This window comes from Chiloscyllium plagiosum, unplaced genomic scaffold, assembly GCF_037043375.1.
Source record: "Chiloscyllium plagiosum isolate Xiang-an unplaced genomic scaffold, Cpla_swu_hap1 HiC_scaffold_8, whole genome shotgun sequence".
Taxonomy (NCBI): Eukaryota; Metazoa; Chordata; class Chondrichthyes; order Orectolobiformes; family Hemiscylliidae; genus Chiloscyllium; species Chiloscyllium plagiosum.
The window spans coordinates 12,218,954-12,240,748 of NW_028270146.1; the positions used below are offsets into that span (position 1 = coordinate 12,218,954).

The 21,795-nt window shown below is 46.0% G+C and overlaps 1 protein-coding gene across 1 annotated transcript in view; it reads left to right on the forward strand.

Annotated features, from left to right (window-relative positions):
* Nucleotides 1-21,795, forward strand: part of LOC122553347 (protein Daple-like) — a 271,352-nt gene that overhangs the window by 227,350 nt on the left and 22,207 nt on the right. The window contains exons 26-28 of the mRNA XM_043696930.2: nt 2,868-3,065; nt 8,438-8,512; nt 11,968-12,263. Of these exons, the coding sequence (XP_043552865.2) occupies nt 2,868-3,065; nt 8,438-8,512; nt 11,968-12,263 (569 nt within the window). The remainder of the gene's footprint in view (nt 1-2,867; nt 3,066-8,437; nt 8,513-11,967; nt 12,264-21,795) is intronic.

A 21,795-nucleotide genomic window follows, 5' to 3' on the forward strand; every position in this document is an offset into this window, starting at 1 on the left:
CTTCTTCCTCCCCCCCTTCTTCCTCCCCTCCTTCTCCCTCCCCTCCTTCTTCCCCCCCCTTCTTCCCCCCCCCTCCTTCTTCCCCCCCCTCCTTCTTCCCCCCCCCTCCTTCTTCCCCCCCCCCTCCTTCTTCCCCCCCCCCTCCTTCTTCCCCCCCCCCTCCTTCTTCCCCCCCCCTTCTTTCTCCCCCCCCTCCTTCTTTCTCCCCCCCTCCTTCTTTCTCCCCCCCTCCTTCTTTCTCCCCCCCTCCTTCTTTCTCCCCCCCTCCTTCTTTCTCCCCCCCCCTCCTTCTTTCTCTCTCCCCCCCCCTTCTTTCTTCCCCCCCCTCCTTTCTCTCTCTTTTTTCCCCCCAAACCTGATAGACTGTGATCTCAGCAACACTGCCATGGAACTTTGTCATTAAGTCCTCACTGGACAATACAACAAGACCTATTTTTAGTATTTTAAACAGAAAAGAAGTAAGTCTACTTCTTGTTTTGATGGTGCAAATGTTTCCATAATGGTACATTCCTCTCAAATCTCAGCCTGGCCTCCTTCACTGCCACTAACCTCTCCTGTCTATCTCTTCCTTTTTTCTGTCTGCAACAGCAGAGGAGCTATAGACACAGCCAGCATCACACCCTGTTGCCTCATTAAACATTCTCACCAAGCAATAGCAGCTCAGCAAAGGCCCCAAACAAATAATGCTAAATTGAAATTATGAGGAAGAACGCCTCATCTTCTGCCTTGGAACACTTCAACCCCAGGGCATCAATGTGGACTTCAACAGTTTCCTCATTTCCCCTTCCCCCACCTCACCCCAGCTCCAAACTTCCAGCTCAGCACTGTACCCATGACTTGCCCTACCTGCCTATCTTCCTTTCCACCTATCCACTCCACCCTCCTCTCTGACCTATCACCTTCATCCCCTCCCCCACTCACCTATTGTATCCTATGCTACTTTCTCCCCACCCCCTCCCTCCTCTAGCTTATCTCTCCACCCTTCAGGCTCTCTGCCTTTATTCCTGATGAAGGGCTTTTGCCCGAGACGTCGATTTTACTGCTCCTCGGATGCTGCCTGAACTGCTGTGCTCTTCCAGCACCACTAATCCAGACAGAGACCGCAGACCCTGGTGATTTCGCCCCTTTATCCTTGTTCTCTTTCTTCCAAACCAAGAAACAATCACCTGAATCTTTCCTCGCCCTGCCCCATTGAGAATGGTGGCCTGATGATTATGTTAGTGGACTCTAATCCAGAGAGTGGGACTGATAACCGAGAGGTGGAGTTGAAATCTCAGCACAGCACCTATGTGGATTAAATTCAGCCAACAACTAATTCAGGAATTGAAAACTAGTGTGAGTAATGTAGGCCAGTAATGTAGGTTGTTTTAAAAACTCATCTGGTTCACTAATGTCCTGTTTAGTGAGTAATCTTATCTGGTCTGGAAGACAAGTGACTCCAGACCCACAGCAATGTGGAAACCTATTAAGTGCTCTCTGAAAAGGTGCAGTGACACACTCAGTTCAAAGGAAATTAGGGATGGCCGAAGGAGCTGATGGCCAGTGAATTGATTCTGTTAAAGAAGCGCACAATGTTCCCCTTCCAAGTTGTAATTTGACGGTGAACTGAAGACTTTGAGACATCCTGCTGGGAAAGCAGTGGATTGTGGTCATTCATAGGGATCACTCATGACTCGACGGTGAGGAATGGGGCCTGCTGGGATTGGGGTTTGTGTCTGCAGTCAGGCACGTTCCTAGAGATGTCATCACATGACTCATTCGTCCAGTACCTCCCCACTATCCTCGCACTCCTGCCCTTCATGATGCCCATCGTTATGGTGACCTGCTTTTCCACAACGAATTTGGTACCAAGTGATCGCTCCCCCTTTGCTAGTTGGATGGATGGTCAAGGAACCTTTTATTTGGCACCACCAAGAGAAACGTAGCAAGCAGGAACAGGGAAGGTGTTGATTTAGTGGTATTACCGCTGGACTGTTAATCCAGAGATCTCAGTAATGTTCTGGGGACCCAGATTTTAATCCTGCCAGGGCAGGTGATAGAATTTGAATTCAATAAAGATCTGGAATTAAGAATCTAATAATTTCAGGGAAAAAACCCATCTGATTCACGAATGTCCTTTAGTGAGGGACACTTATCCTTACCTGGTCTGGCCTTCACATGACTCCAGACCCACAGCAATGCGGTTGACTCTTAACTGCCCTCTGGGCCATTAGGCCAGCATTTATTACCCAATCCCAGTCAGTGGTGCCCTCATCCCACAAATTTTTAAAAACCGTAGGCCATTCAGCCCTTCGAGCCTGCTCCACCATTCAATATGATCGTGGCTCATCATCCAACACCATAGTGTGTTCCCAATTTCACCCCGTACTCTCTCTTTTTAACAATATTTTCCTAACAAAAAACACCATGATGTTCAAAACAAAGTGTCCATTTGAGAAACAATTCTCCTTTTGCTGATTTTGAGTTTTCTCTTCTTTCTCAGCACCATCCTGGAGATTTACCTCCAGTTGCAGGAAACTCCAGGGATATCCTGAAGGGTTGGTAACCCCAAGAGAGTCTGTCCATCCCCATGCCTTTTGGCTTCTTTCATTCCCTGTTTACATCTTCAAGGCTCCTAACTCCAATGTGTTTGATTTTAGTTGCTAGGTGCCGCTGTCCCCTTGTGGTATTTGTAAGCCGTGGGGGCTGTAGTAAGTTGACTTGCACCCCTCCCCTTGCAGTTGCAGTGAGGTCTGTCCTTCTGAGTCTGGTTCAGCTGCTGATGTTGTGCTTCGAGGTTCTCTGTCGCTCTTACCTCCTCGCGGCATCGGGCTGTGCGTTTTTGTTGTGATGGTAAACACGCCTGGCTGCTCTGCTTTCTCTTCCAGTTGCTAATGACGGTCAAAGGCAGAGAGAGCTGTCGGGGAGTTCCGGCCACTCCGAGAGCCCGAGTCCGGAGAGCATCAGCGCAATGTCCCGTCGCCGCAGTAACCTGGGGTCCATGGCGTATTCCACATCTACCATCCACCTTCCCACCTCAAACCTCAACCCTACCTACAGCAACAAGCGGCAAGCCCGAACCAAAGGTAGGCATTACATCAAATGTCCCGAAACAGACCATTAGCCCAACTACTCTCTGGACCAGGAATAGGCCATTTGGCCCCTCCAGTCTGCTCCACATTTGATAATGTCATGGCTGATTTAATGACTCTACATTGCAGCCTTCTCCAAGGGTGGCTTTGGCTCTCTTGTTACGTCTATCTCAAAGCTTTTCAATTACCATCTGCTGCTGCTTTTTTAAAGCTTCATTCTGGGATATCAGTGTCACAGCTAGGCCAACATCTATTGCCTGTCCCTAGTTGCCCCTTGAGAAGGTGGGGGTGAGCTGCCTTCTAGAATCGCAGCAGTCCAAGCGCTTTAGATAGACCCACAATGACCTGAGGGAGGGGATTCCAGGATTTTGACCCAGCGGCAGTGAAGGAACAGCGATATATTTCCAAGTCGGGATGGTAAGTAGCTTGGAGGGGAACTTGCAGGGGGTGGTGTCTCTATGCACCTGCTGCCCTTGTCCTTCTGGATGGAAGGTGCTGTTGAAGGATCTGTGGGCCAACCCGGTGAGCAAGGGGGTGGGAATGGGGTAGAAGCCATTCCCTCTTGAAAGTTGCTGGGTGACCAGCAGCCTCCTGTTAGTCTTTGCCAGCAATGGGCCCAGCCAGGGCCTCAAAATCCACCAGAGACCCTGGCCCACAGGAGAATGGGGAATGGGAGGAGGGGGGAGGGGGGAATGGTCAGAGTTTGGGAGCTCCCAGCAGATGCTCCCCACTCCCACTGTGCCACCCACTTCCTGGCGCCATGTCCCTCAATCAGGCTCTGACCTGAGTTCGACCTCCTGCTTCATTCTATCTCTGGCCCCAGGTTGGAGCTTCCCCATTGGAGCTCCTCAAGTCGGCTTTCCCACATTAACCCCTTCCTGCACCGACCCCATCAGGTTAACCAGCCTCTCCAGCCAGGCCACCACCACCACCAGCTGCAGACAAGAAACTCTTGGTTTTATATTCCTCGAAAGCCCTTAACATTTACTCCAGAGAACTGACATGGCCTCTCTCGGTGCTGTACTGACTCCATAGATTCCTTCTGGTTTACATGCAACAGAAACATAGGAAATGGGTGCACAAGTAGGCTATTCAGCCCCTCGAGCCTGTTCCGCCACCCAACCTGCCCACGGCTGACCATCCAAGTCAGCACTCTGCTCTCACTCTCTCCCCATATCCCCACAATCCCTCCAGCCTCAAGAACCACGTCCCATTGCTTCTTGAAAACACTCAGTGCCCTAGCCTGAGCCACCCTGTGTAGTAGAGAATTCCACAGGCTCCCCACTCCCTGGGTGAAGAGATCTCTCCTCCTCTTGGCCATAAATGGTCTACCCCATATCCTCAGACTGTAGCTCCTGGTTCTAGACTCCCGGGTCATCAGCAACAATGTTCCTGTGTTCACCCTGTCTAGTCCTGTTAGAATACTGTGTGCTGACCAGTTCTCTGTCCAGGTCAGTACATTAACCCCTCAGTGCCTTGCACTTTAATTTCACAGGTTAATATCCTGTGTCAGACCTGATCAAAAACCTGAAAGTCCAACTAAACACCACCCAGTGGACTTCCCCCTTATCAGTTCAACTAGTCACATTCTCAAACAAACCTCTAGAAATAAACCCTAAAGCTGGTTAGCATTTTTTAAATGTTTTTCTGACCAGCAAAGTCTTTTACAATGGTATTTACCTCTGTCTCTAACCTCTTGCCTATTTTCCCTCATTCAAGTTTTGCAAGTTTAAGGGTGTAGTCACTGAATTCAGTTTTCTGAGTGTATCACCTCACCCTAATCAACATCAAAGTTTCTTTCTCATTAAACTGACAGTTTGAAAAGTTTCCAATGCTGTCTTATACTAGGTGGCATTCCTGCTCAGTATTTGTTAAAGATGCGTTCCAGGTGTAACGTGTACAAACTACGTTTCATGATGTGTCATTAAATGAAGAGCTGACAAATGGTAGTGTTTCAACCTCTGAGGTCAGCAGGTCCTGGTTCAAATCCCACCTTAGGCCATGAAGTTGTGCCATTAACATGTTCAGACTGATTTATAAAAAAATTGAGAGAACTGCACTGAAGCTGGGAGTAGTTGAGTCTGGCGTCATATGCTTGTAATATTTCACTCTGTAAATAGATGTTAAACCAAATAATGATTTGTTCCAGCTCTGTTCTTCATCAATCAGCTTTTTTTTAAGGGACCAAGTTTAAGTCAGAATTAACCCAAAGTTTTTTGTTCACAATTGACACCTATTTGGCAGCAAATAAGGGAAAGACTAGATGATGTTTACGACTGTAGTATTTTTAATTAAATATTACAAAGCGGAGCCTTCATTATATTTCAAAGGGGAGCTTGCCGGAAGTGATGTTCCCATGTATCTGCAGCTGTGTCCTTCCAGGTGGTAGGTTTGGAAAATTCTTCTGAGGGTGATGCTGTACTGCAATAGTCACCTCCGTGCAAGTGCTTGTATGTAATTGTGGACACATAGTTGTCACGTGTATAGGTACAGAGAAAGCCCTTGCTCCAAATGCTGACAGGTTTCCTCCCACAGTCCAAAGATGTGCAGGATGGAGTGGATTGAGAACGGGATATTACCCACAGTGTCCAGGGATGTGCTGACGACGTGGATTGGCCATGGGAATTGCAGGGTTACAGGGAGAGGGGGATGGTGGGTCTAGGTGGGCTGCCCTTCGGAGGATTGGTATGGACTCAGTGAGCCGAAAGGTAGTAGTTGATGGCAAAGGTTCATCTTGGAGTGCCGTCACTAGCGGTGTTCCGCAAGGATCTGTTTTGGGACCATTGCTGTTTGTCATTTTATAAATGACCTGGAGGAGGGGTTAGAAGGTTGGGTGAGCAAGTTTGCGAATGATACAAAAGTCGGAGGAGTTGTAGATAGTGAGGAAGGACGTGGCTGGTTACAGCGGGATATAGATAAGCTGCAGAACTGGACAGAAAGGTGGCAAATGGAGTTCAATGTAGCTAAGTGTGAGGTGATTCACTTTGGTAAGAGTAACAAAAAGATGGGATACTGGGCTAATGGTCGGATACTTGGTAGTGTGGATGAGCAGAGGGATCTTGGTGTCCATGTACACAGATCTTTGAAAGCTGCCACCCAGGTAAATAGTGCGGTGAAGAAGGCATATGGCGTACTGGCTTTTATTGGTAGAGGAATTGAGTTCCGGAGTCCTGAGGTCATGTTGCAGTTGTATAAGACTCTGGTGCGGCCGCATCTGGAGTATTGTGTGCAGTTTTGGTCGCCATACTATAGGAAAGATGTGGAGGCACTGGAACGGGTGCAGAGGAGGTTTACCAGGATGTTGCCTGGTATGGTAGGAAGATCGTATGAGGAAAGGCTGAGGCACTTGGGGTTGTTTTCATTCGAGAAAAGAAGGTTTAGGGGTGACTTAATAGAGGTGTACAAGATGATTAGAGGTTTAGATAGGGTCGACAGTGAGAATCTTTTTCCACGTATGGAGTCAGCTATTACAAGGGGGCATAGCTTTAAATTAAGAGGTGGTAGGTATAGGACAAATGTTAGGGGTAGATTCTTTACTCAGCGAGTCGTGAGTTCATGGAATGCCCTGCCAGGAGCAGTGGTGGACTCTCCCTCATTATGGGCATTTAAGCGGGCATTGGATAGGCATATGGAGGATAGTGGGCTAGTGTAGGTTAGGTGGGCTTGGATTGGCGCAACATCGAGGGCCGAAGGGCCTGTACTGCGCTGTATTCTTCTATGTTCTATGTTCTATGATTCTGTGATTTTGAACTCGGGTGGATTAGTGAAGGGTTTGGAGAGCTGAGAGAAGATGGTGGCAAGATAATAATAAGAGGAAACAGCCTTTGTCCTTTTATTTGAGAGAGTATTTACTAGGATTGACTTTTCCAGAGAATGAGCACAAGTTTTAAAGCTGCACGTTTTGTTGACAGGCTATCCTGAAGGTTCAGTCTGACTGAATTAGACTGTTCAAATTTCAGACCCAGATGCTCCATTACTAACTCCAATATTTTCAGATGTTGGGTTGCTGCATGAAGCTGTCACTATAAACAATTGGAGTTGGTTAAATTTTCATAAACTAAACAGGTGCGGATGTTTATGTTCTGACAGATGGCTGCTGATAGTGTAAGGTGAGATCGTTGAAAATTGGCGATTAGGTGCAGGACTTTAATAGATTTTTTAAAAATTCCATCATTCATGTGATGTGGGTGCCACTGGCTAGGCCAGTATTTATTTTCTATTCTCTCTCTGCCCATGAGAAGGTGGTGGCAATAGTGAGCAAATGTTCCTAAAACATCCACTCCCTCCACTAACCATGGTAACAGCAGTGTGTAACCTCTACAAGATGCACTGCAGAAATTTACCAAAGATCCTTCGACAGCACCTTCCAAACCTAGTTCCCTCGAAGGACAAGAGCAGCAGATATATGCGAACACAATCCCCTCCAAGTCATTCACCATCCTGACTTGGAAATATATCTCTGTTCGTTCACTGTCACTGGGTCAAAATCCCTAAGGGCGTTGTGGACTGCAGCGGATCAAGAAGGCAGCTCACCCCCCTCCTTCTCAAGGGGACTTAGAGATGGGCAATGAATGCTGGCCCAGCCAGCAATGCCCACATCCCTGGGAGTCAATAAACAAAACTCCCAAGGGGATTCTGGACTTTGTGGCAGTGGTTGAAGTCTGTGTCCAATAGGATGACCCTCCAACCCTGCACTCCGAAAACCTTCATCAGGCTGGGTCGATCTAATTTGGAGTCAGGTCCACAGGGGAGTTTGTGGAGTACGCAACCTCCTGACTCCAGAAACAAGAGAGCTGCTCCTGAATAGACAGACCAAGGGTTCGGGTGATGAAGATTCTTTAGGCACAGACTGTGTATAGCTGGTCAATAAAGGAACCACAAGCCTGACCATGGTTGCTTAATTTCTCTTCTGAACTGGTAGTTGCAGTGCTGTTAATGATTGGGACTAATTTACCCATTTCATTTATAGCTGTCCTCAACTCACTATGTTCCATTGGGAGACTTAGTGGAGTTTCAGTCATGCCCTCGTTGCAATATTCCACAGTGACTCTTTCTAAATATCTGTGCAAATAGACTATGTTTGCTATAAAGTACTGACCTCCAACCAACTCCAATGGGAGGTGCTTTACAGATTGGTTTGCACATCTCAGCACTGACGTCCAGTGGGATTTACAGGATTACTGCGAGTCCTGCAGTTAGCCCCAGTGTACCTCCTATTTAATAGCTGATGAAAATATCAAAACACACTTCGATTTTGCAAAGCATATAATGGTCTTACAAGTACAACTATGTACCATTATGTGGCAAAGCAAGATCAGTGACGGATTATTTCCCTGCTATGTTTTGTTCCTTTCCTTCACTACCAGGTTTTAACTCCGATGATGATCTCCGGACACAGCCCCATGAAGTGGAATCAACCAACAATGGGAATGCAACTCTGGGTAGGTCACGGTGAATTTCCTGCTGCCCTCGGGCCTCTGCTGAGGAACCTGCTTGCACTTCTCATGGAATTCAATCCATGAAGTCTTTATCAGTGTAACTAACAAATTGTTGCTTTCCACGTGTCTTAACTAATCTTACACCGTGTGCTGTTCTGCCTGTCCTTTCTTTCGGCATCTTGCAGAATCTCCGGGCACCCCACTTTGCTTCACAGTTTCTCAAGTGTTGTAATGTAGGAAATGAGACATTCACTTTGAACAGAGCAAACTCCCGCGGATCTGATCTTTTAACATTCATTCACAGGATGTGGGTGTTCCCTGGCCAGCTCAGCCTTCATCGCCCATTCCTCATTGCTCAGAGGATAGTTGAGAATCAACCACATTGCGTTGGGTCTGGAGTCACATGTAGGCCAGACCAATTGAGGATGGTACTTTCCTTCCCAAAAAGACCAGACTGGGGTCTTTTCCCTACAATCGGCAATGGTTTCATGGTCATGATTAGACTCTTAATTCCAGATTTTTATTCAGTTAAAATCCTACCATCTGTCGTGGCAGGATTCGACCCAGGTTCCCAGAGCATTACCTGAATTTCTGGATGAATAGTTGAGCAATAATACCAGAAGGCTATTGCTCCTCTCAATTTTAATGATATCAGCAGAAGGTTAATTGTTAACCCAAGGACACTGTTTCTCCTTTGAATGTTTTGAGGTCTTTTACATCCATTTAGACACAATCAAGAAGTTGTTTCATTTTCAATAGACTTTGTTTATTTCTATCCTAAACTCATCTCTGAGGAAGGGTCGCTTGACCTGAAATGTGAACTCTAATTTCTCTCCACAGATGTTGCTAGACCTGCTGAGATTTTCCAGTAATTTCTATTTTTGTCTCTGATTTAAAGCATCCGCAGTTCTTTCAGTTATTTAAGTTGAAAACTGACTCTGGTTAAGTTAATTACTAGCAATGCTTACAGATTTATAAAAAGTTCAGAAACACGGGAGGAATGAAATAATAAAACAAAACAAACTCAGAAGTAAACGTTTTCAAATTATCTAGCGGCAGACTCCTCAAGATGGTAACCGACGATGCAGTACTCCATCAGTAATGCACTAAAATGGTTCATCTGGATTATAGATTCAAACTCGTAGAGTAGGATTCTAATCCATGGCCTATTGAGTGCCTGTTTTAACGAGGGACTGGTTTAAGCTATGACAGCATTTTTCTTGGCTGAAGATAAAACCAACCCAGTTAATTTCTCTTGCAGTGTCAGGGTTTCACAGTTTGGAGAGTAGTTCCAAACTAATCTTCCTGCCAAAACGCTCAATGTAACAGAACACTTAGTTTAAATAAGGTTTCGAAACAGCTGTAGCTTTAGCTGCTTCCCACCCCTTAAACAATCCGATGAAATCCCACTGGACACTATTGCTGAGATGTACAGACCAATTTATAAAGCAGCTCCCATTGGAGTTGGTTGGTGGTCAGTATTTTGTTGCATTGCTGCTTTTCCTTTTTATTCATTGAAATGGTTTTCTGGGACTCCAACACTACAGCTACACAACAGGAGAGTGTATTACTGGACCTGCCATCTCCTGGCACTAATTCAGCCGTTCAATCTGTGCAAGAATCGCCTCCTTGGAGGTGATCAGACTTCAAAATGCAACTCAACTGGACTCACCACATAACACAGTGACTACAAGAGCAGGTCAGAGGCTAGGAATACTGCAGTGAGTAACTCACCTGACTCCCCCATCCATGTCTACCATCTACAAGACACAAATCAGGGGTGTGATGAAATTCTCCCCACTTACAGCTCTGACGACACTCGAGAAACTTGACACCATCCAGGATAAAGCAACTCACTTGACTGGTACCACATCCTCAAGCATCCGCTCCCTTCACCACCGACACTCGGTCACAGCAGTGTGTGCCATCGACAAGATGCACTGCAGAAATTCACCAAAGATCCTTAGACAGCACCTTCCAAACCCACAACCACTTTCATCCAAAGGACAAGAGCAACAGATACACAGGAAGCATCACCACCTGCAAGTTCCCTTCCAAGCCATTCGCCATCCGTTCCTTCACTGTTCCTGGGTCAAAATCCTGGAGCTCCCTCCCTAAGGGCATTGTGGGTCAACCTACAGCACGTGGACTGCAAGAAGGCAGCTCACCCCCACCTTAAGGGCAATTAAGGACGGGCATTAAATGCTGGGATCAGCCAGTGACGCCCACGGCCCATGAGTGAATTTAAGACAACAGTTGGACGCTGAAACAGAAGGGTCCCACTAAAGAGCTACCCCTTGAGCTTGCTGCCACTCCCCACCCCTTCACCCTCTTGTCTAACGTGTTCCCCATGAATCTCCTATCTCCCTCCAACATTGCCTACCTGTGGCATGAGTCCCTCCACGATTATGAAACTCTGTGACTCCAAAGGGTGTTGTTCCTGGAACAGGTACCTGTGGCACTGCAGCCAGTCTCTGGCTGACAGCTCTTCCTGCCCCTCGGGTCTTGTTTCCAGGGAATGCCCCCCCCCCCCCACCCAGGTGGTCTTGCCATTGCCTGATTGTTGGAACTACAAGATGCAGGAACAGTAGGCCATTCAACCCATTGAGTTTGCTCCTCCATTTGATGAAATCGTGACTGATCCTCCTCAGCTTCACTTTCCAGAACCCTTGATTCCCTTACTAACTAAAAATCTATCTCCACCTTGAAACTACTTCATGACCCAACCTCTAAGAATTCCACAAGTTCACGACCTTCTGACAGATGAATTTCCTCCTCATCTCTGTCTTAAATGTGTTAGCCTCCCTCTGAATTATGCCCTCTGGTCCTAGACTCTTCCACCAACGACCTCTGCACATCAAAGTCCATGAAGAATACAAAGTGGTGTGTGGGTCTCACATGAGTCCCTAGCTACAGATGAGACTCCATTACCTCAAAAAGGTTTCAATCTACAACACAGCCCAACAATAGTATGGTCACTTTAACTGACACCAAGCTTATGTTTAGCATCATATGATACAGCACAGAAAGAGGCCATTCAGCCCACTGTTGGCACTATGGTGGAGTCATTCAATTAATATTACTCCCCTACTGTTTCTCCAGAATCTTGTAAATTTTGCCCCTTAACTCCTTCGCAGTTCTCTTGGAAGCTGCCTTCCACTGATTTTCAGACTGTCTTCTCTGTTTTATTAATATTTGCTCATTCTCTCTCTATTAATCACCATAATTCCCTGCTCTCCGCACTGACCCTTCAACCCCGTGACACAGTTTGTCTTTACTTACTCTTCCTAAACCATCCGTTCATGGGTTTTTGGCATCTCTAAGAGACCCGCTGAAGATTTCCAACGCAACTAAAATTTCCAAACTGCTGCTGTTAGGATTAGAACTTGCAATTGATGAATAGACCCCCATCACAGCGTCCTGGCTATTTCATACTTAACCTTTGGTTCTCTTTGTAGGTGTTGCTGATCACGTGGACAACAGATTGGAAAGCCTTCAGAGCGACGACCTTTTGCCTAGTCAAGACGTCGGAGCTGGCCCCAGAGAAAACCAGCCCCTTCGTTCCAGTTCGGTGCTGCTTGCCAGCAGTAAATCAGACCCCATGTTATCGCGGAGGCACCCGGTATCCTACAGCACCCTGCAAAGGGCGAAGGATAGCTGTCCCTCTAGTCGGACCAGGGCCGCCTCACCTGGCAGTGAGATGGTGACGTTGGAGCAATTTCTACAGGAGACCGGGCAGCTGGGGCCAAACAATGTAAGTAACTCTCCACAACTCTCGTCCGCATGCACTATCAAAGCAGTGCCCCGTGCAAGTCAATCTCCTTTAGCTTTGCTGCAGTCCCAGCCAAATTTACTGAACAACCACAAGTGGATATTGAAAGCATTCCAAAATTGGAGGAGGCATAGGACACAGTGAATCATGGTTAATCCATAGTTTTCGGCCTGGAGGGAGGTTTTGTAATGGTGTTTCCCCAGAGGTCAGTGTTGAGACCCTTCCTTTTCCTGATGTATATGAATGATTTGGATGTTGGCCTGGGGACAATTTCCAAGTTTACAGATGGCATGAACTTAGGAAAGAGTGTAAACTATAAAGAGGACAGTGTGAAAGGAGATTGACAAATTAGTGGAATAGACAGTTGAGTTCCAATTCAGTGTGAGGTGATACACTTGGGGGCAAAGAACATGGTGAGACAGAATAAAATAAAAGGTAGTATTCTAGAGGGTGGTGCAGGAGCAGAAGGACCGGAGTGTCTATGTACTTAGGTCATTAAAGGTGTCAGGACAGGTAGTGAGAGTTGTAAATGAAGGACTCTATGCTTGTGATTAACTTTAATGAGGCACAGATTTAGACTTGAGCTGGAGTATTGTCAACGTTCTAGGCTCCACGTTATAAAAAGGATGTGAATGTATTGGAAACAGTGCAGAAGAGGTTTACAAGAATGGCTCAAGGGATGAGGTAGTTCAGCAGTAAGCAAAGATTGGAAAAGTTAGGACTGTTTTCATTGGAGAGGCGGAGGCTGAGAAAAGGTTTAATAGCACTCTTTAAAAATTGAGACTTTTCAGACATATTGGCTATGGGAGGAAACTGTTCTCATTCGTAAGCAGATTAAGAACCTGAGGGCACAGTTTTAGAATGTTTTACTAAATGCAAGGCAAGAAAAATCTTTTTCTCCCAGTGAGTAGCTAGGGTCTGGAATGCCCTAACTACTCACTGCCTGGAAACGTGGTGGAGGGAGGCTCAATGGAGGCATTTAAGAGAGGCATTTAAATCAACACAATGTGCAACATTACAGGAAAAAGGCTAAGAGATTGGCACAAGAGTTAGTGCAGACATGATGGGCTGAATGGCCACCTCCTGCTTCACGATAAGTCTGTGATTCCAGGAGTACCGTGGAGTCCCGCGTCATGGCGCTGCTCGGGACGAACTGTACATTGTATTCCAGAAGAGGCCTCACTGATGTTCTGTACAACCTCAACATGACATCCCAACTCCTATATTCTGAGCAGTGAAGGCAAGTTTGCTGTAGCCTTCCTTAACCATCCTCTCTACATATGTTGCAAATTTCAAAGACAACAAAAAATCCTGGAGATCACAGCAAGTTAGGCAACACCCCTGTTTAAGAATGGAAGAAGGCAGAAGACCGGGAATTATACACCAGTTAACTTGACCTTAGTCGTTGGTATGATTTTAGAGCTCATTATTAAGGAGGAGATTTGGATATGTGGAAGTGCATGATAAAATAGGCCTGAGTTCGTCATTGCTTTGTCAAGGGGAGGTCATGCCTGACAAATCTGTTAGAGTTCATTGAGGAGGTAGCAAGCAATTTAGTAATCGTCATACAGCACAGAAACAGACCCTTCAGTCCAACTTGTCCATGCTGACCAGGTATCCTAAGTTAATCTAGTCATAATTGCCAACACTTGCCCTGTATCTCTCTAAACCCTTCCTATTCATATACCCATCCAAATGCCTTTTAACTGCTGTAATTGTACCAGCCTCCACTACTACTTCTCGCAGCTCATTGCATGCATGCACCACCCTTTGCATGAAAAGGTTGTCCCTTGGGTCCTTTTCTAAATCTTTCCCCTCTCGTGCTAAACCTATGCCTTCTAGTTCTGGACTCCCCCACCCCAGGGAAAACCCTTGTCTATTTACCCTATCCATGCCCCTCATGATTTTATAAACCTCTATAAGGTCTCCCTCAGCCTCCAACGCTCCAGGGAAAACAGCCCCAGCCTATTCATCCTCTCCCCATAGCTCAAAGCCCCCAACTCTGGCAACATCCTTGTAAGTCTTTTCTGAACCCTTTCAAATTTCACAACATCCTTCTTGTAGGAGGGAGACCAGAATTGCACAATATTCCAAAAGTGGTCTCAAAAGAAAGTAAGTGGATGTGATTTATCTGGCTTTCCAGAAGGCCTTTGACAAGGTGCTGCACAGGAGACTGCAAAGCAAGATAAGAGCCCATGGTGTTATGGGTAAGGGATTGGTGTGGAAAGAGGATTTACTGATTAGCAGAAGGCAGAAAGTTGGGATAAAGGGGTGATTTTCAGGGTAGCAACAGATAACTTGTGGAGTTCTGCAGGGGTCAGTGTTTGGGACCACAACTATTCACATTCTGTGTTAATGATCTGGGCGAGGGAACTGAGGGCATTGTTGCTAGGTTTGTAGATGACACAAAGATAGATAAAGAGACAGGTAGTGTTGAGGATTTGAAGGAGCCGGTGTTGGACTGGGGTGGGCAAAATTAAAAATCACACAACACCAGGTTACAGTCCAGCAGGTTTATTTGGAAGCACGAGCTTTCGGAGCGCTGCTCCTTCATCAGGAGGTTGTGGAGAGTACAACCATAAAACACAGAATTTACAGCAAAAGATTACAGTGTCATGCAACTGAAATATATCCAAAAAACCCTGTTGGACTATAACCTGGTGTTGTGTGATTTTTGAGTGTTGAGGAAGAGGAGAAGCTGCAGAAAGACTTGGAACAGCTAGGAGAGTGGGCAAAGAAGTGGCAGATGGGGGAAAGTGTGAGGTTATACACTTTGGTAGGAAAATTAGAGGTACTATTCTCTAAATGGGGAAAGGCTTCAGAAATCTGAGTCCTGGCTCGGGATTCTCTTAATTCTGGATCAGTGGTGCTGGAAGAGCACAGCAATTCAGGCAGCATCCGAGGACAGGCTTTTTATTCCTGATGAAGGGCTTTTGCCCGAAACGTCGATTTTGCCTGTCCTCGGATGCTGCCTGAATTGCTGTGCTCTTCCAGCACCACTGATCCAGAATCTGGTTTCCAGCATCTGCAGTCATTGTTTTTACCTCTGGATTCTCTTAAGGTTGACGTACAGGCTTAGTTGGCAGTTAGGAAGGCAACTGCAATGTCAGAATTCATTTCAAGAGAGCGAGAATACAAGAGCAGGGATGTACTGGTCAGACAACACTTGGGATATTCTGAGCTGTTTGGGCCCCGTATCCAAGGAAGGATGTGCTGGCCTTGGTGGGGTTCCAGAGGAGCTTCACAAGAAAGATCCCGCGGATGAAGAGTTTGTCATATGAAGAGCATTTGAGGATTCTATGTCTGTATTCAATGTAGATTAGAAGGATGAGGGCATCTCATTGAAACTTATACAATATTGAGAGGCCTGCATAGAATGGATATGGAGATGTTTCCTAGGAGACACTACGATCCGAGGGCACAGCCTCAGTGAAGGGATGATCCTTAAGAACTGAGATGAGGAGGAATTTCTTCAGCCAGAGGGTGGGGAATCATTGCAATAGAAGGCTGTGGAGGCCAAGGCGTTGAGTACATTTAAGATAGAGATAGGGTCTTGATTCATTAAGGGGATTACAGGTCAAAAGGAGAATGGGGTTGAGAAATACATCAGCATAATCAAATGGAGGAACAGATGGACTGAACGGTCTAGTTCTACTCCTATATCTTATGGTCTTATGACGGCCGCTGATGTTCGGACGGGACTTCCAGGATTTTGACCCCGCACCAGCAAAGGAACGGCGATGTATTTCCAAGTCAAGATGGTATGTGGCTTGGAGGGAAACTTGCAGGTTGAGACATACCACTGGCAGTATATCAGTCTAAGAATCCTGCTCAAACATCACAGCCTCCACATTAAAGAGATGAGAAAATGGCCACGGAAGGTGATGAAATAAAGCTGCATTGCCTGGTGTTCTGCCAAGAAATTACAGTGCACGCACTGCACTGGTGACTAATGCTAGCGAGGTCACCATAGCTGCTGCTTCAGCAGCAACGTGCTTCTTCCAGGAATAATAAGACTTGCGTAACAGGCTACAGTGCCAAGAATATTTTGATTTGAACAATATTTAAAATACAGTTCTGAGTCAGTTTTGGCTTTCACTCTGATATTTGGTAACCCATACATTAAAGTGTTAGTCACAGATCTGCAAGGGCTGAAGATTCAAGAAGAATAAACTCTTCATATTCCTTTTATCAATTCATTTCACAGATTGATCTGTAGGGTTTACTCCCTCAGAGGCAGCCATGTTCTTTCACAGGGACAAAGTTTAAAAATCACACAATCAGGTAGTTAATAAAGGAGTAGCGCTCCAAAAGCTAGTGCTTCCAAGTAAATCTGTTGGACTAATAACCTGGTGTTGTGTGATTTTTAACTTTGTCTACTCCAGTCGAACACCGGCTGCTCTGCATCATGGCTGTCTTAGGGAAGGATACACGTTAACATACACAGGTATACTCACCAAAGCATGTCATATTCGAATTGTTGATTCTGAAGCCTTTGTGTTAAAGGCTAACATTCTAACTTTATTTTTTCCCAATTTGCATTGTATTTTAAGTCATTCATGTTGCTTCATTGGTCAGAGCATTGAGTATAGGAGTTGGGATGTCATGTTACGGACAAGACTTTGGTGAGGCCACTTTTTGGAGTGTTATGCACAGTTCTGGTCACTGTACAGGAAGTATGTTTTTAAATTGGAAAAGGTGCAGAAAATCTTTACAAGGATGTTACCAGGACTAAAGTTTTGAGTTATAAGAAGACCCCAAATAGGCTGGGACTTGTTTCCAATACAGTCTAAGAGGCTGAGGGGAGACCTTTTTCACTGGAATGTAGGAGGTTGACATGTGACCTTATAGAGATTTATAAAATCGTGAATGGCATAGATAAAGTGAATACAAGGGTCTTTTCCTTACGGTAGGGGAATTCAAAACTGGAGGGAATAATTTTAAGATGAGAGGGGAAAGATTTCAAAGGGACCTGATTGACAACCTTTTCATACAGAAAATGGTTAGCGTGTGGAATGAACTGCCAGAGGAAGTGATTGATGCAGGTACAGTTAAAAGATGTCTGGACAGGTACATGAATTGGAAAGGTTTAGAGGGATATGGGCCAAACACAGGCAAATGGGTCTAGTTGAGTTGGAAAACCTACTTGGAATGGATGAGGTGGACTGAAGGGTCTGTTACCAGGCTGTATGACTCTCTTACTCTACAGTGGCACCCAGATCACCCCACTGCCCCAACCCAATGTCAATGTTTCTAAGTTTCTTCCCTTTGAAAAGCATTCACCTTTTTAATTCTTCTGACCAAAGTGGATACTATTGTATTCCATCTGCCATTGACTTAGCCAATCGCCCACCCAACCCTCTGTAGCACATTTACATTCCCCCCCACCCCCCACACTGCTAACTGTGTATCATCAGCAAACTTGGATCGGTCACATCCCGTCTCCCCTCTCTTGCTGCTGATTTTCAAGGTGAGGTTGTGGTTCACAATGGGTTTCCCACACTCCCCCACATCCCAGCTCTCAAGTGTCCTCTCTCTGAAGACCCTTCTCCTCTAGATCCTCTCCATCACCTATTTTCTCCATGGACCTCTCTTCTATCCTCCTGGTTCAGTCCACACCAAAATGCTCCTAATTGTGTGATCCTCCAGCCTTCCCCAGATGTTCCTTTCCAGTCTTCTCTCCTGGAGCCTCCTGGGAGTATTAGTCACCCTCACCTTCTCCCTGGATGTGTCATTCCGGACCAGTCTTTTCCTGAGACGCAGCAGATCAACCTCCGCATCCTCATCTCTGCCACACCAAAGCTTCATCCCTCTGGGAGAGCCTGCCTCTCGGATGTGTACAATGGTGCTGGATGAACGCAGGTCTCCAGGAATCGGCCTTTTAGCCAGAATGAGCGTTTTCAATTGTAAAGGACACCACTTGGTCCACCCCTTGGCTCTCTGGGAGCACGACAGACAATTCCAGCCCATCCTCCTGCTGGGTACCTGAGCTCAGATGTTTCCATTCGATTCCCCGCTGCCCCCTAAACTGTTGCCAGTCACATTGCTGCTGCCACTTGGCTGCCCCACACAGGGCTTGTTACTGCCCATCCAGAGCCTGCCATTGTCAAGGGAATTTTGCCAACAGCTTACAGTAACCCTTCCTTGCTTTCAGCGATGATTGCTTCTCCAACCCCCTTAATGCTCAGTGGAGGATGATGACAAACCATCAAGTTGACTCGCCCTCAGTGGCCCCCAACCCTTCTCGAGTTGCCTGCGCAGTTCCTCACCAACATCTTTTGGATGTCTGTTGTGGACATGACGTAGTTCTCCAGTGACCCGCTCTATCAATCTTTAGTAACTTTCTCCTCCGTGCCTTGTTGTCTGCTTTGTCCAAAGCAAGCCAGGCCCAGTAATAAGCCCTGTGGCCCTCTGCGATATCTCGCTCGGTTGGCACGTGCAGAAATTTGGGTCGATGATGCTGCTTCCTGACATGAAGCCAAACTGTCCGTCGCTGACCTGACACTGTCTCAGCTCCGAGCCCAGCTACCCACTGGGAGGGAGCGCCACTTCTCGGCAGTTCCTGCATTCTTGAAGATTTTTCTTTGTTTGAGTATCAACATCAGACTATTTTATTTTCTCTCCATTTGTCTGGGGAGGCACTGGTGTTGTGGTGATGTCACTGCTGGAGATATGCAGACCCTAAGCTAATGTTGTGTGGCAGTGGTTAAATTTAACCACTGGGGGATCCCCAATTTACAAATGTCTGACTTATAAGCAGTGGTATTTGCACAGATGTGGTTTTAAAATGTAAAGATCCAATATTGGAATGTTTCCTGTACTAATGAACAGCTGCTTTCCAATGTCATGAAGTATGTTTTGGCTTACAAACGGATTCCGGAACGGAACCCACTGGCAGTCTGGGAACTGCCTGTAACTACAACTGATTGTTGTGAAAACCCATCTGGTTCACTAAGTTCTGTCAGGAGAGCAATCCGAAATCTCTACCTGGCCTACGTGTGTCTGTAGACCCAGAGCAATAGGGTTGACGTGACAATCCAGACTGGACCATAAGTGCTAGCCAAGCCCAGGTCTCCTATACAAATGAAAACGCTCCCTTTGACGATCTTTTTGAACAAATGACCCAGGATGTTGCTGCCTGGGCCATCAAGTAACTTCCAGGCTTCTGCAGCAATTCCGTTGGCCCTTCCCATTTTTCACTCTGTTCAGGGTCATTGTCTCATCTGAGTCATTGACGTGGTTTGGGAGGAGCTGAGCCTGCCCCTTGTCCTGATGCTGCTTGTAGCTGCTCTGGCCAGGAGTCTGGCTGGTAGATGGGACAGCTCGACTGAGTGTCTTGCACCATTCTCTCTCAGGTGATATTCTGCCAGTAACCCCTTCTTCAGTTGCGCATCAGTTGCTATGAAAATCCAATAATGTTACATGCACTAGTTCTTACTTGTCTGGCTACATTCTTAAATGAGACTCCGATTTGTCCGACAAAATCTCTCGTAGAGAAATTTGGAAGAATGGTTTTCCAAAACTCTTAAGTTATTCTTGTGAAGCCTTGCTGAGCTTGAAGAGCCTCTGGTAATCCTGATTTCATGCTGCCTCTTAGGAACACTCATGCTCAGAAGAATGAGGGGAATAAGATGCTAAAGAGAATTGACAAAGCAGACAGAGAAAGACTGTTTCCTTATGTAGGACAGTCTAGAATGAGAGGTCATAGGTTGATGGCAGAACTGACATCATAACATCCCAGGGTATAGACTTTTCAGGCAGGATGGGGGGGGGGACAACGTATGTAAAAGAACTGGGAGCATGGCATTGTGGATAAATTGCATCAGTATTGAGGGAGAGCATCCGAGGCTGTTCAGAGGAGGCCATCTGGGTCGAGCACAGAAATAAAGAATGGACAGTTACCTTATTGGGATTCTCCTACAGGTTTCCCAACAGTCCGAAGAGAAATAGAGGATCAGATATGGAAGCAAATCATAGAGGGGTGAGAGAAATAGGGTTAGACTTATAGGAGATTTCAGAGTTTAGATCAGATGGTGCTGGAAAAGCACAGCAGGTTAGGCAGCATTCTGGCTCCTCAGATGCTGCCTGACCTGCTGTGCTTTTCCAGCACCACTCTGATCCAAAGCCTTATAGGAGATTTCAACTTAGTTAACATCATCTGGGATCACCTTAGTGTGAAAGAATTAGATAGGGTGGAATTTTTAAAGATCATCCAAAGAGCTTTTTGTGTCAGTACACAGTCCTACCAGAGATAGGGCATGCTAGACAGAAGCCTAGGGAATGAAGCTAGTCAAGTGGTTGAAGTTTCAGTGGGTGAAGATTTTGTGGAAAGTAACCACAATTCTGTAAGTTTCAGTCGTTTTGGGAAAGGGTAAGGATACTGCAAATGTTAAGTGTTTAAGTCAGGGAAGGCTAATTTCAGTATTATTAGACAGGATCTGGCAAACATAAACTGAGACTTCCAAATAAGTCTACATTTCAAAAATGGGAATCTTTTAATCGGTATAGTGAGAGTTCAGGGCCAGCATGTTCCTCTAAGGGTGAAGGACAGGGGAAGCAAGTCCAGGGAACCCTGGATGTCAAGGGATATTGAGAATTTGGTAAAGAAAAAGTAGTAAGCGTATTTTAGCATATGATATACCAGAGGTATAGAGAGTGGATGGGGCTTATTTCTAAAAGAAATTAGGAAGTCAAGGAAGGGCCACAAAATATCTATGGCAGGTAGAATTAAGGAAAACTGCAAAGTATTTGATAACTATATTGCAAGAAAGAAGGTTTCGAGATAGAGTGGGGCCTATTAGAGACCAAAGGGGCAACCTGTGGATGGAACCAGAGAACTTGGGTGAGGTCTTAAATGAATATTTCTCATCTGTATTCACAAGGGCAAAAGCTGGAGATTTCAGTTGGGATGGTGAGGTTCTAGAATATTAAGATTAATAAGGAGGTGGTGTTGGATGTTTTAACAGGCAGAAGGATGCAGATAACCCCAGGGCCTGATGAGATGTATCCCAGGCTGCTATCTGATACAAAGGAGGAGATTGCTGTGGCTCTGGAGATATTTACTACTACAGTGGTCACAGAGGAAATGGCAGTTGACTGGAAGATAGAAAATGTGGATTCCTGTTCAATAAGAGCAGCCGGGATAGGCCAAGTAATTACAGGCCAGTTAGTCCGATGTCAGTAAGAGGGAAATTCTGAAGGACAGGATTAATCGACACTTGGAAAGGCAGGGATTGATTCAGGATAGCCAGCATGGGTTTGTTGGAGGGCAATCCTGTCTGAATAGTTCAACTGAAATTTTTGAAAAGAACTAAATATATTGATGAGGGTAGTACGGTTGTTGTGGTTTACATGGACTTCAGTAAGGCCTTTGACAAAGTCTTACATAGGTGATTGGTCCAAGAGATAATACAGATAGGAGGCAAAGGGTAATGGTTGAGGATTGTTTTTATAATTGGAAGCCTGCGACCAGCAGCATACCCACCGGGATCGCTGCTGGGACCCTTGCTGTTTG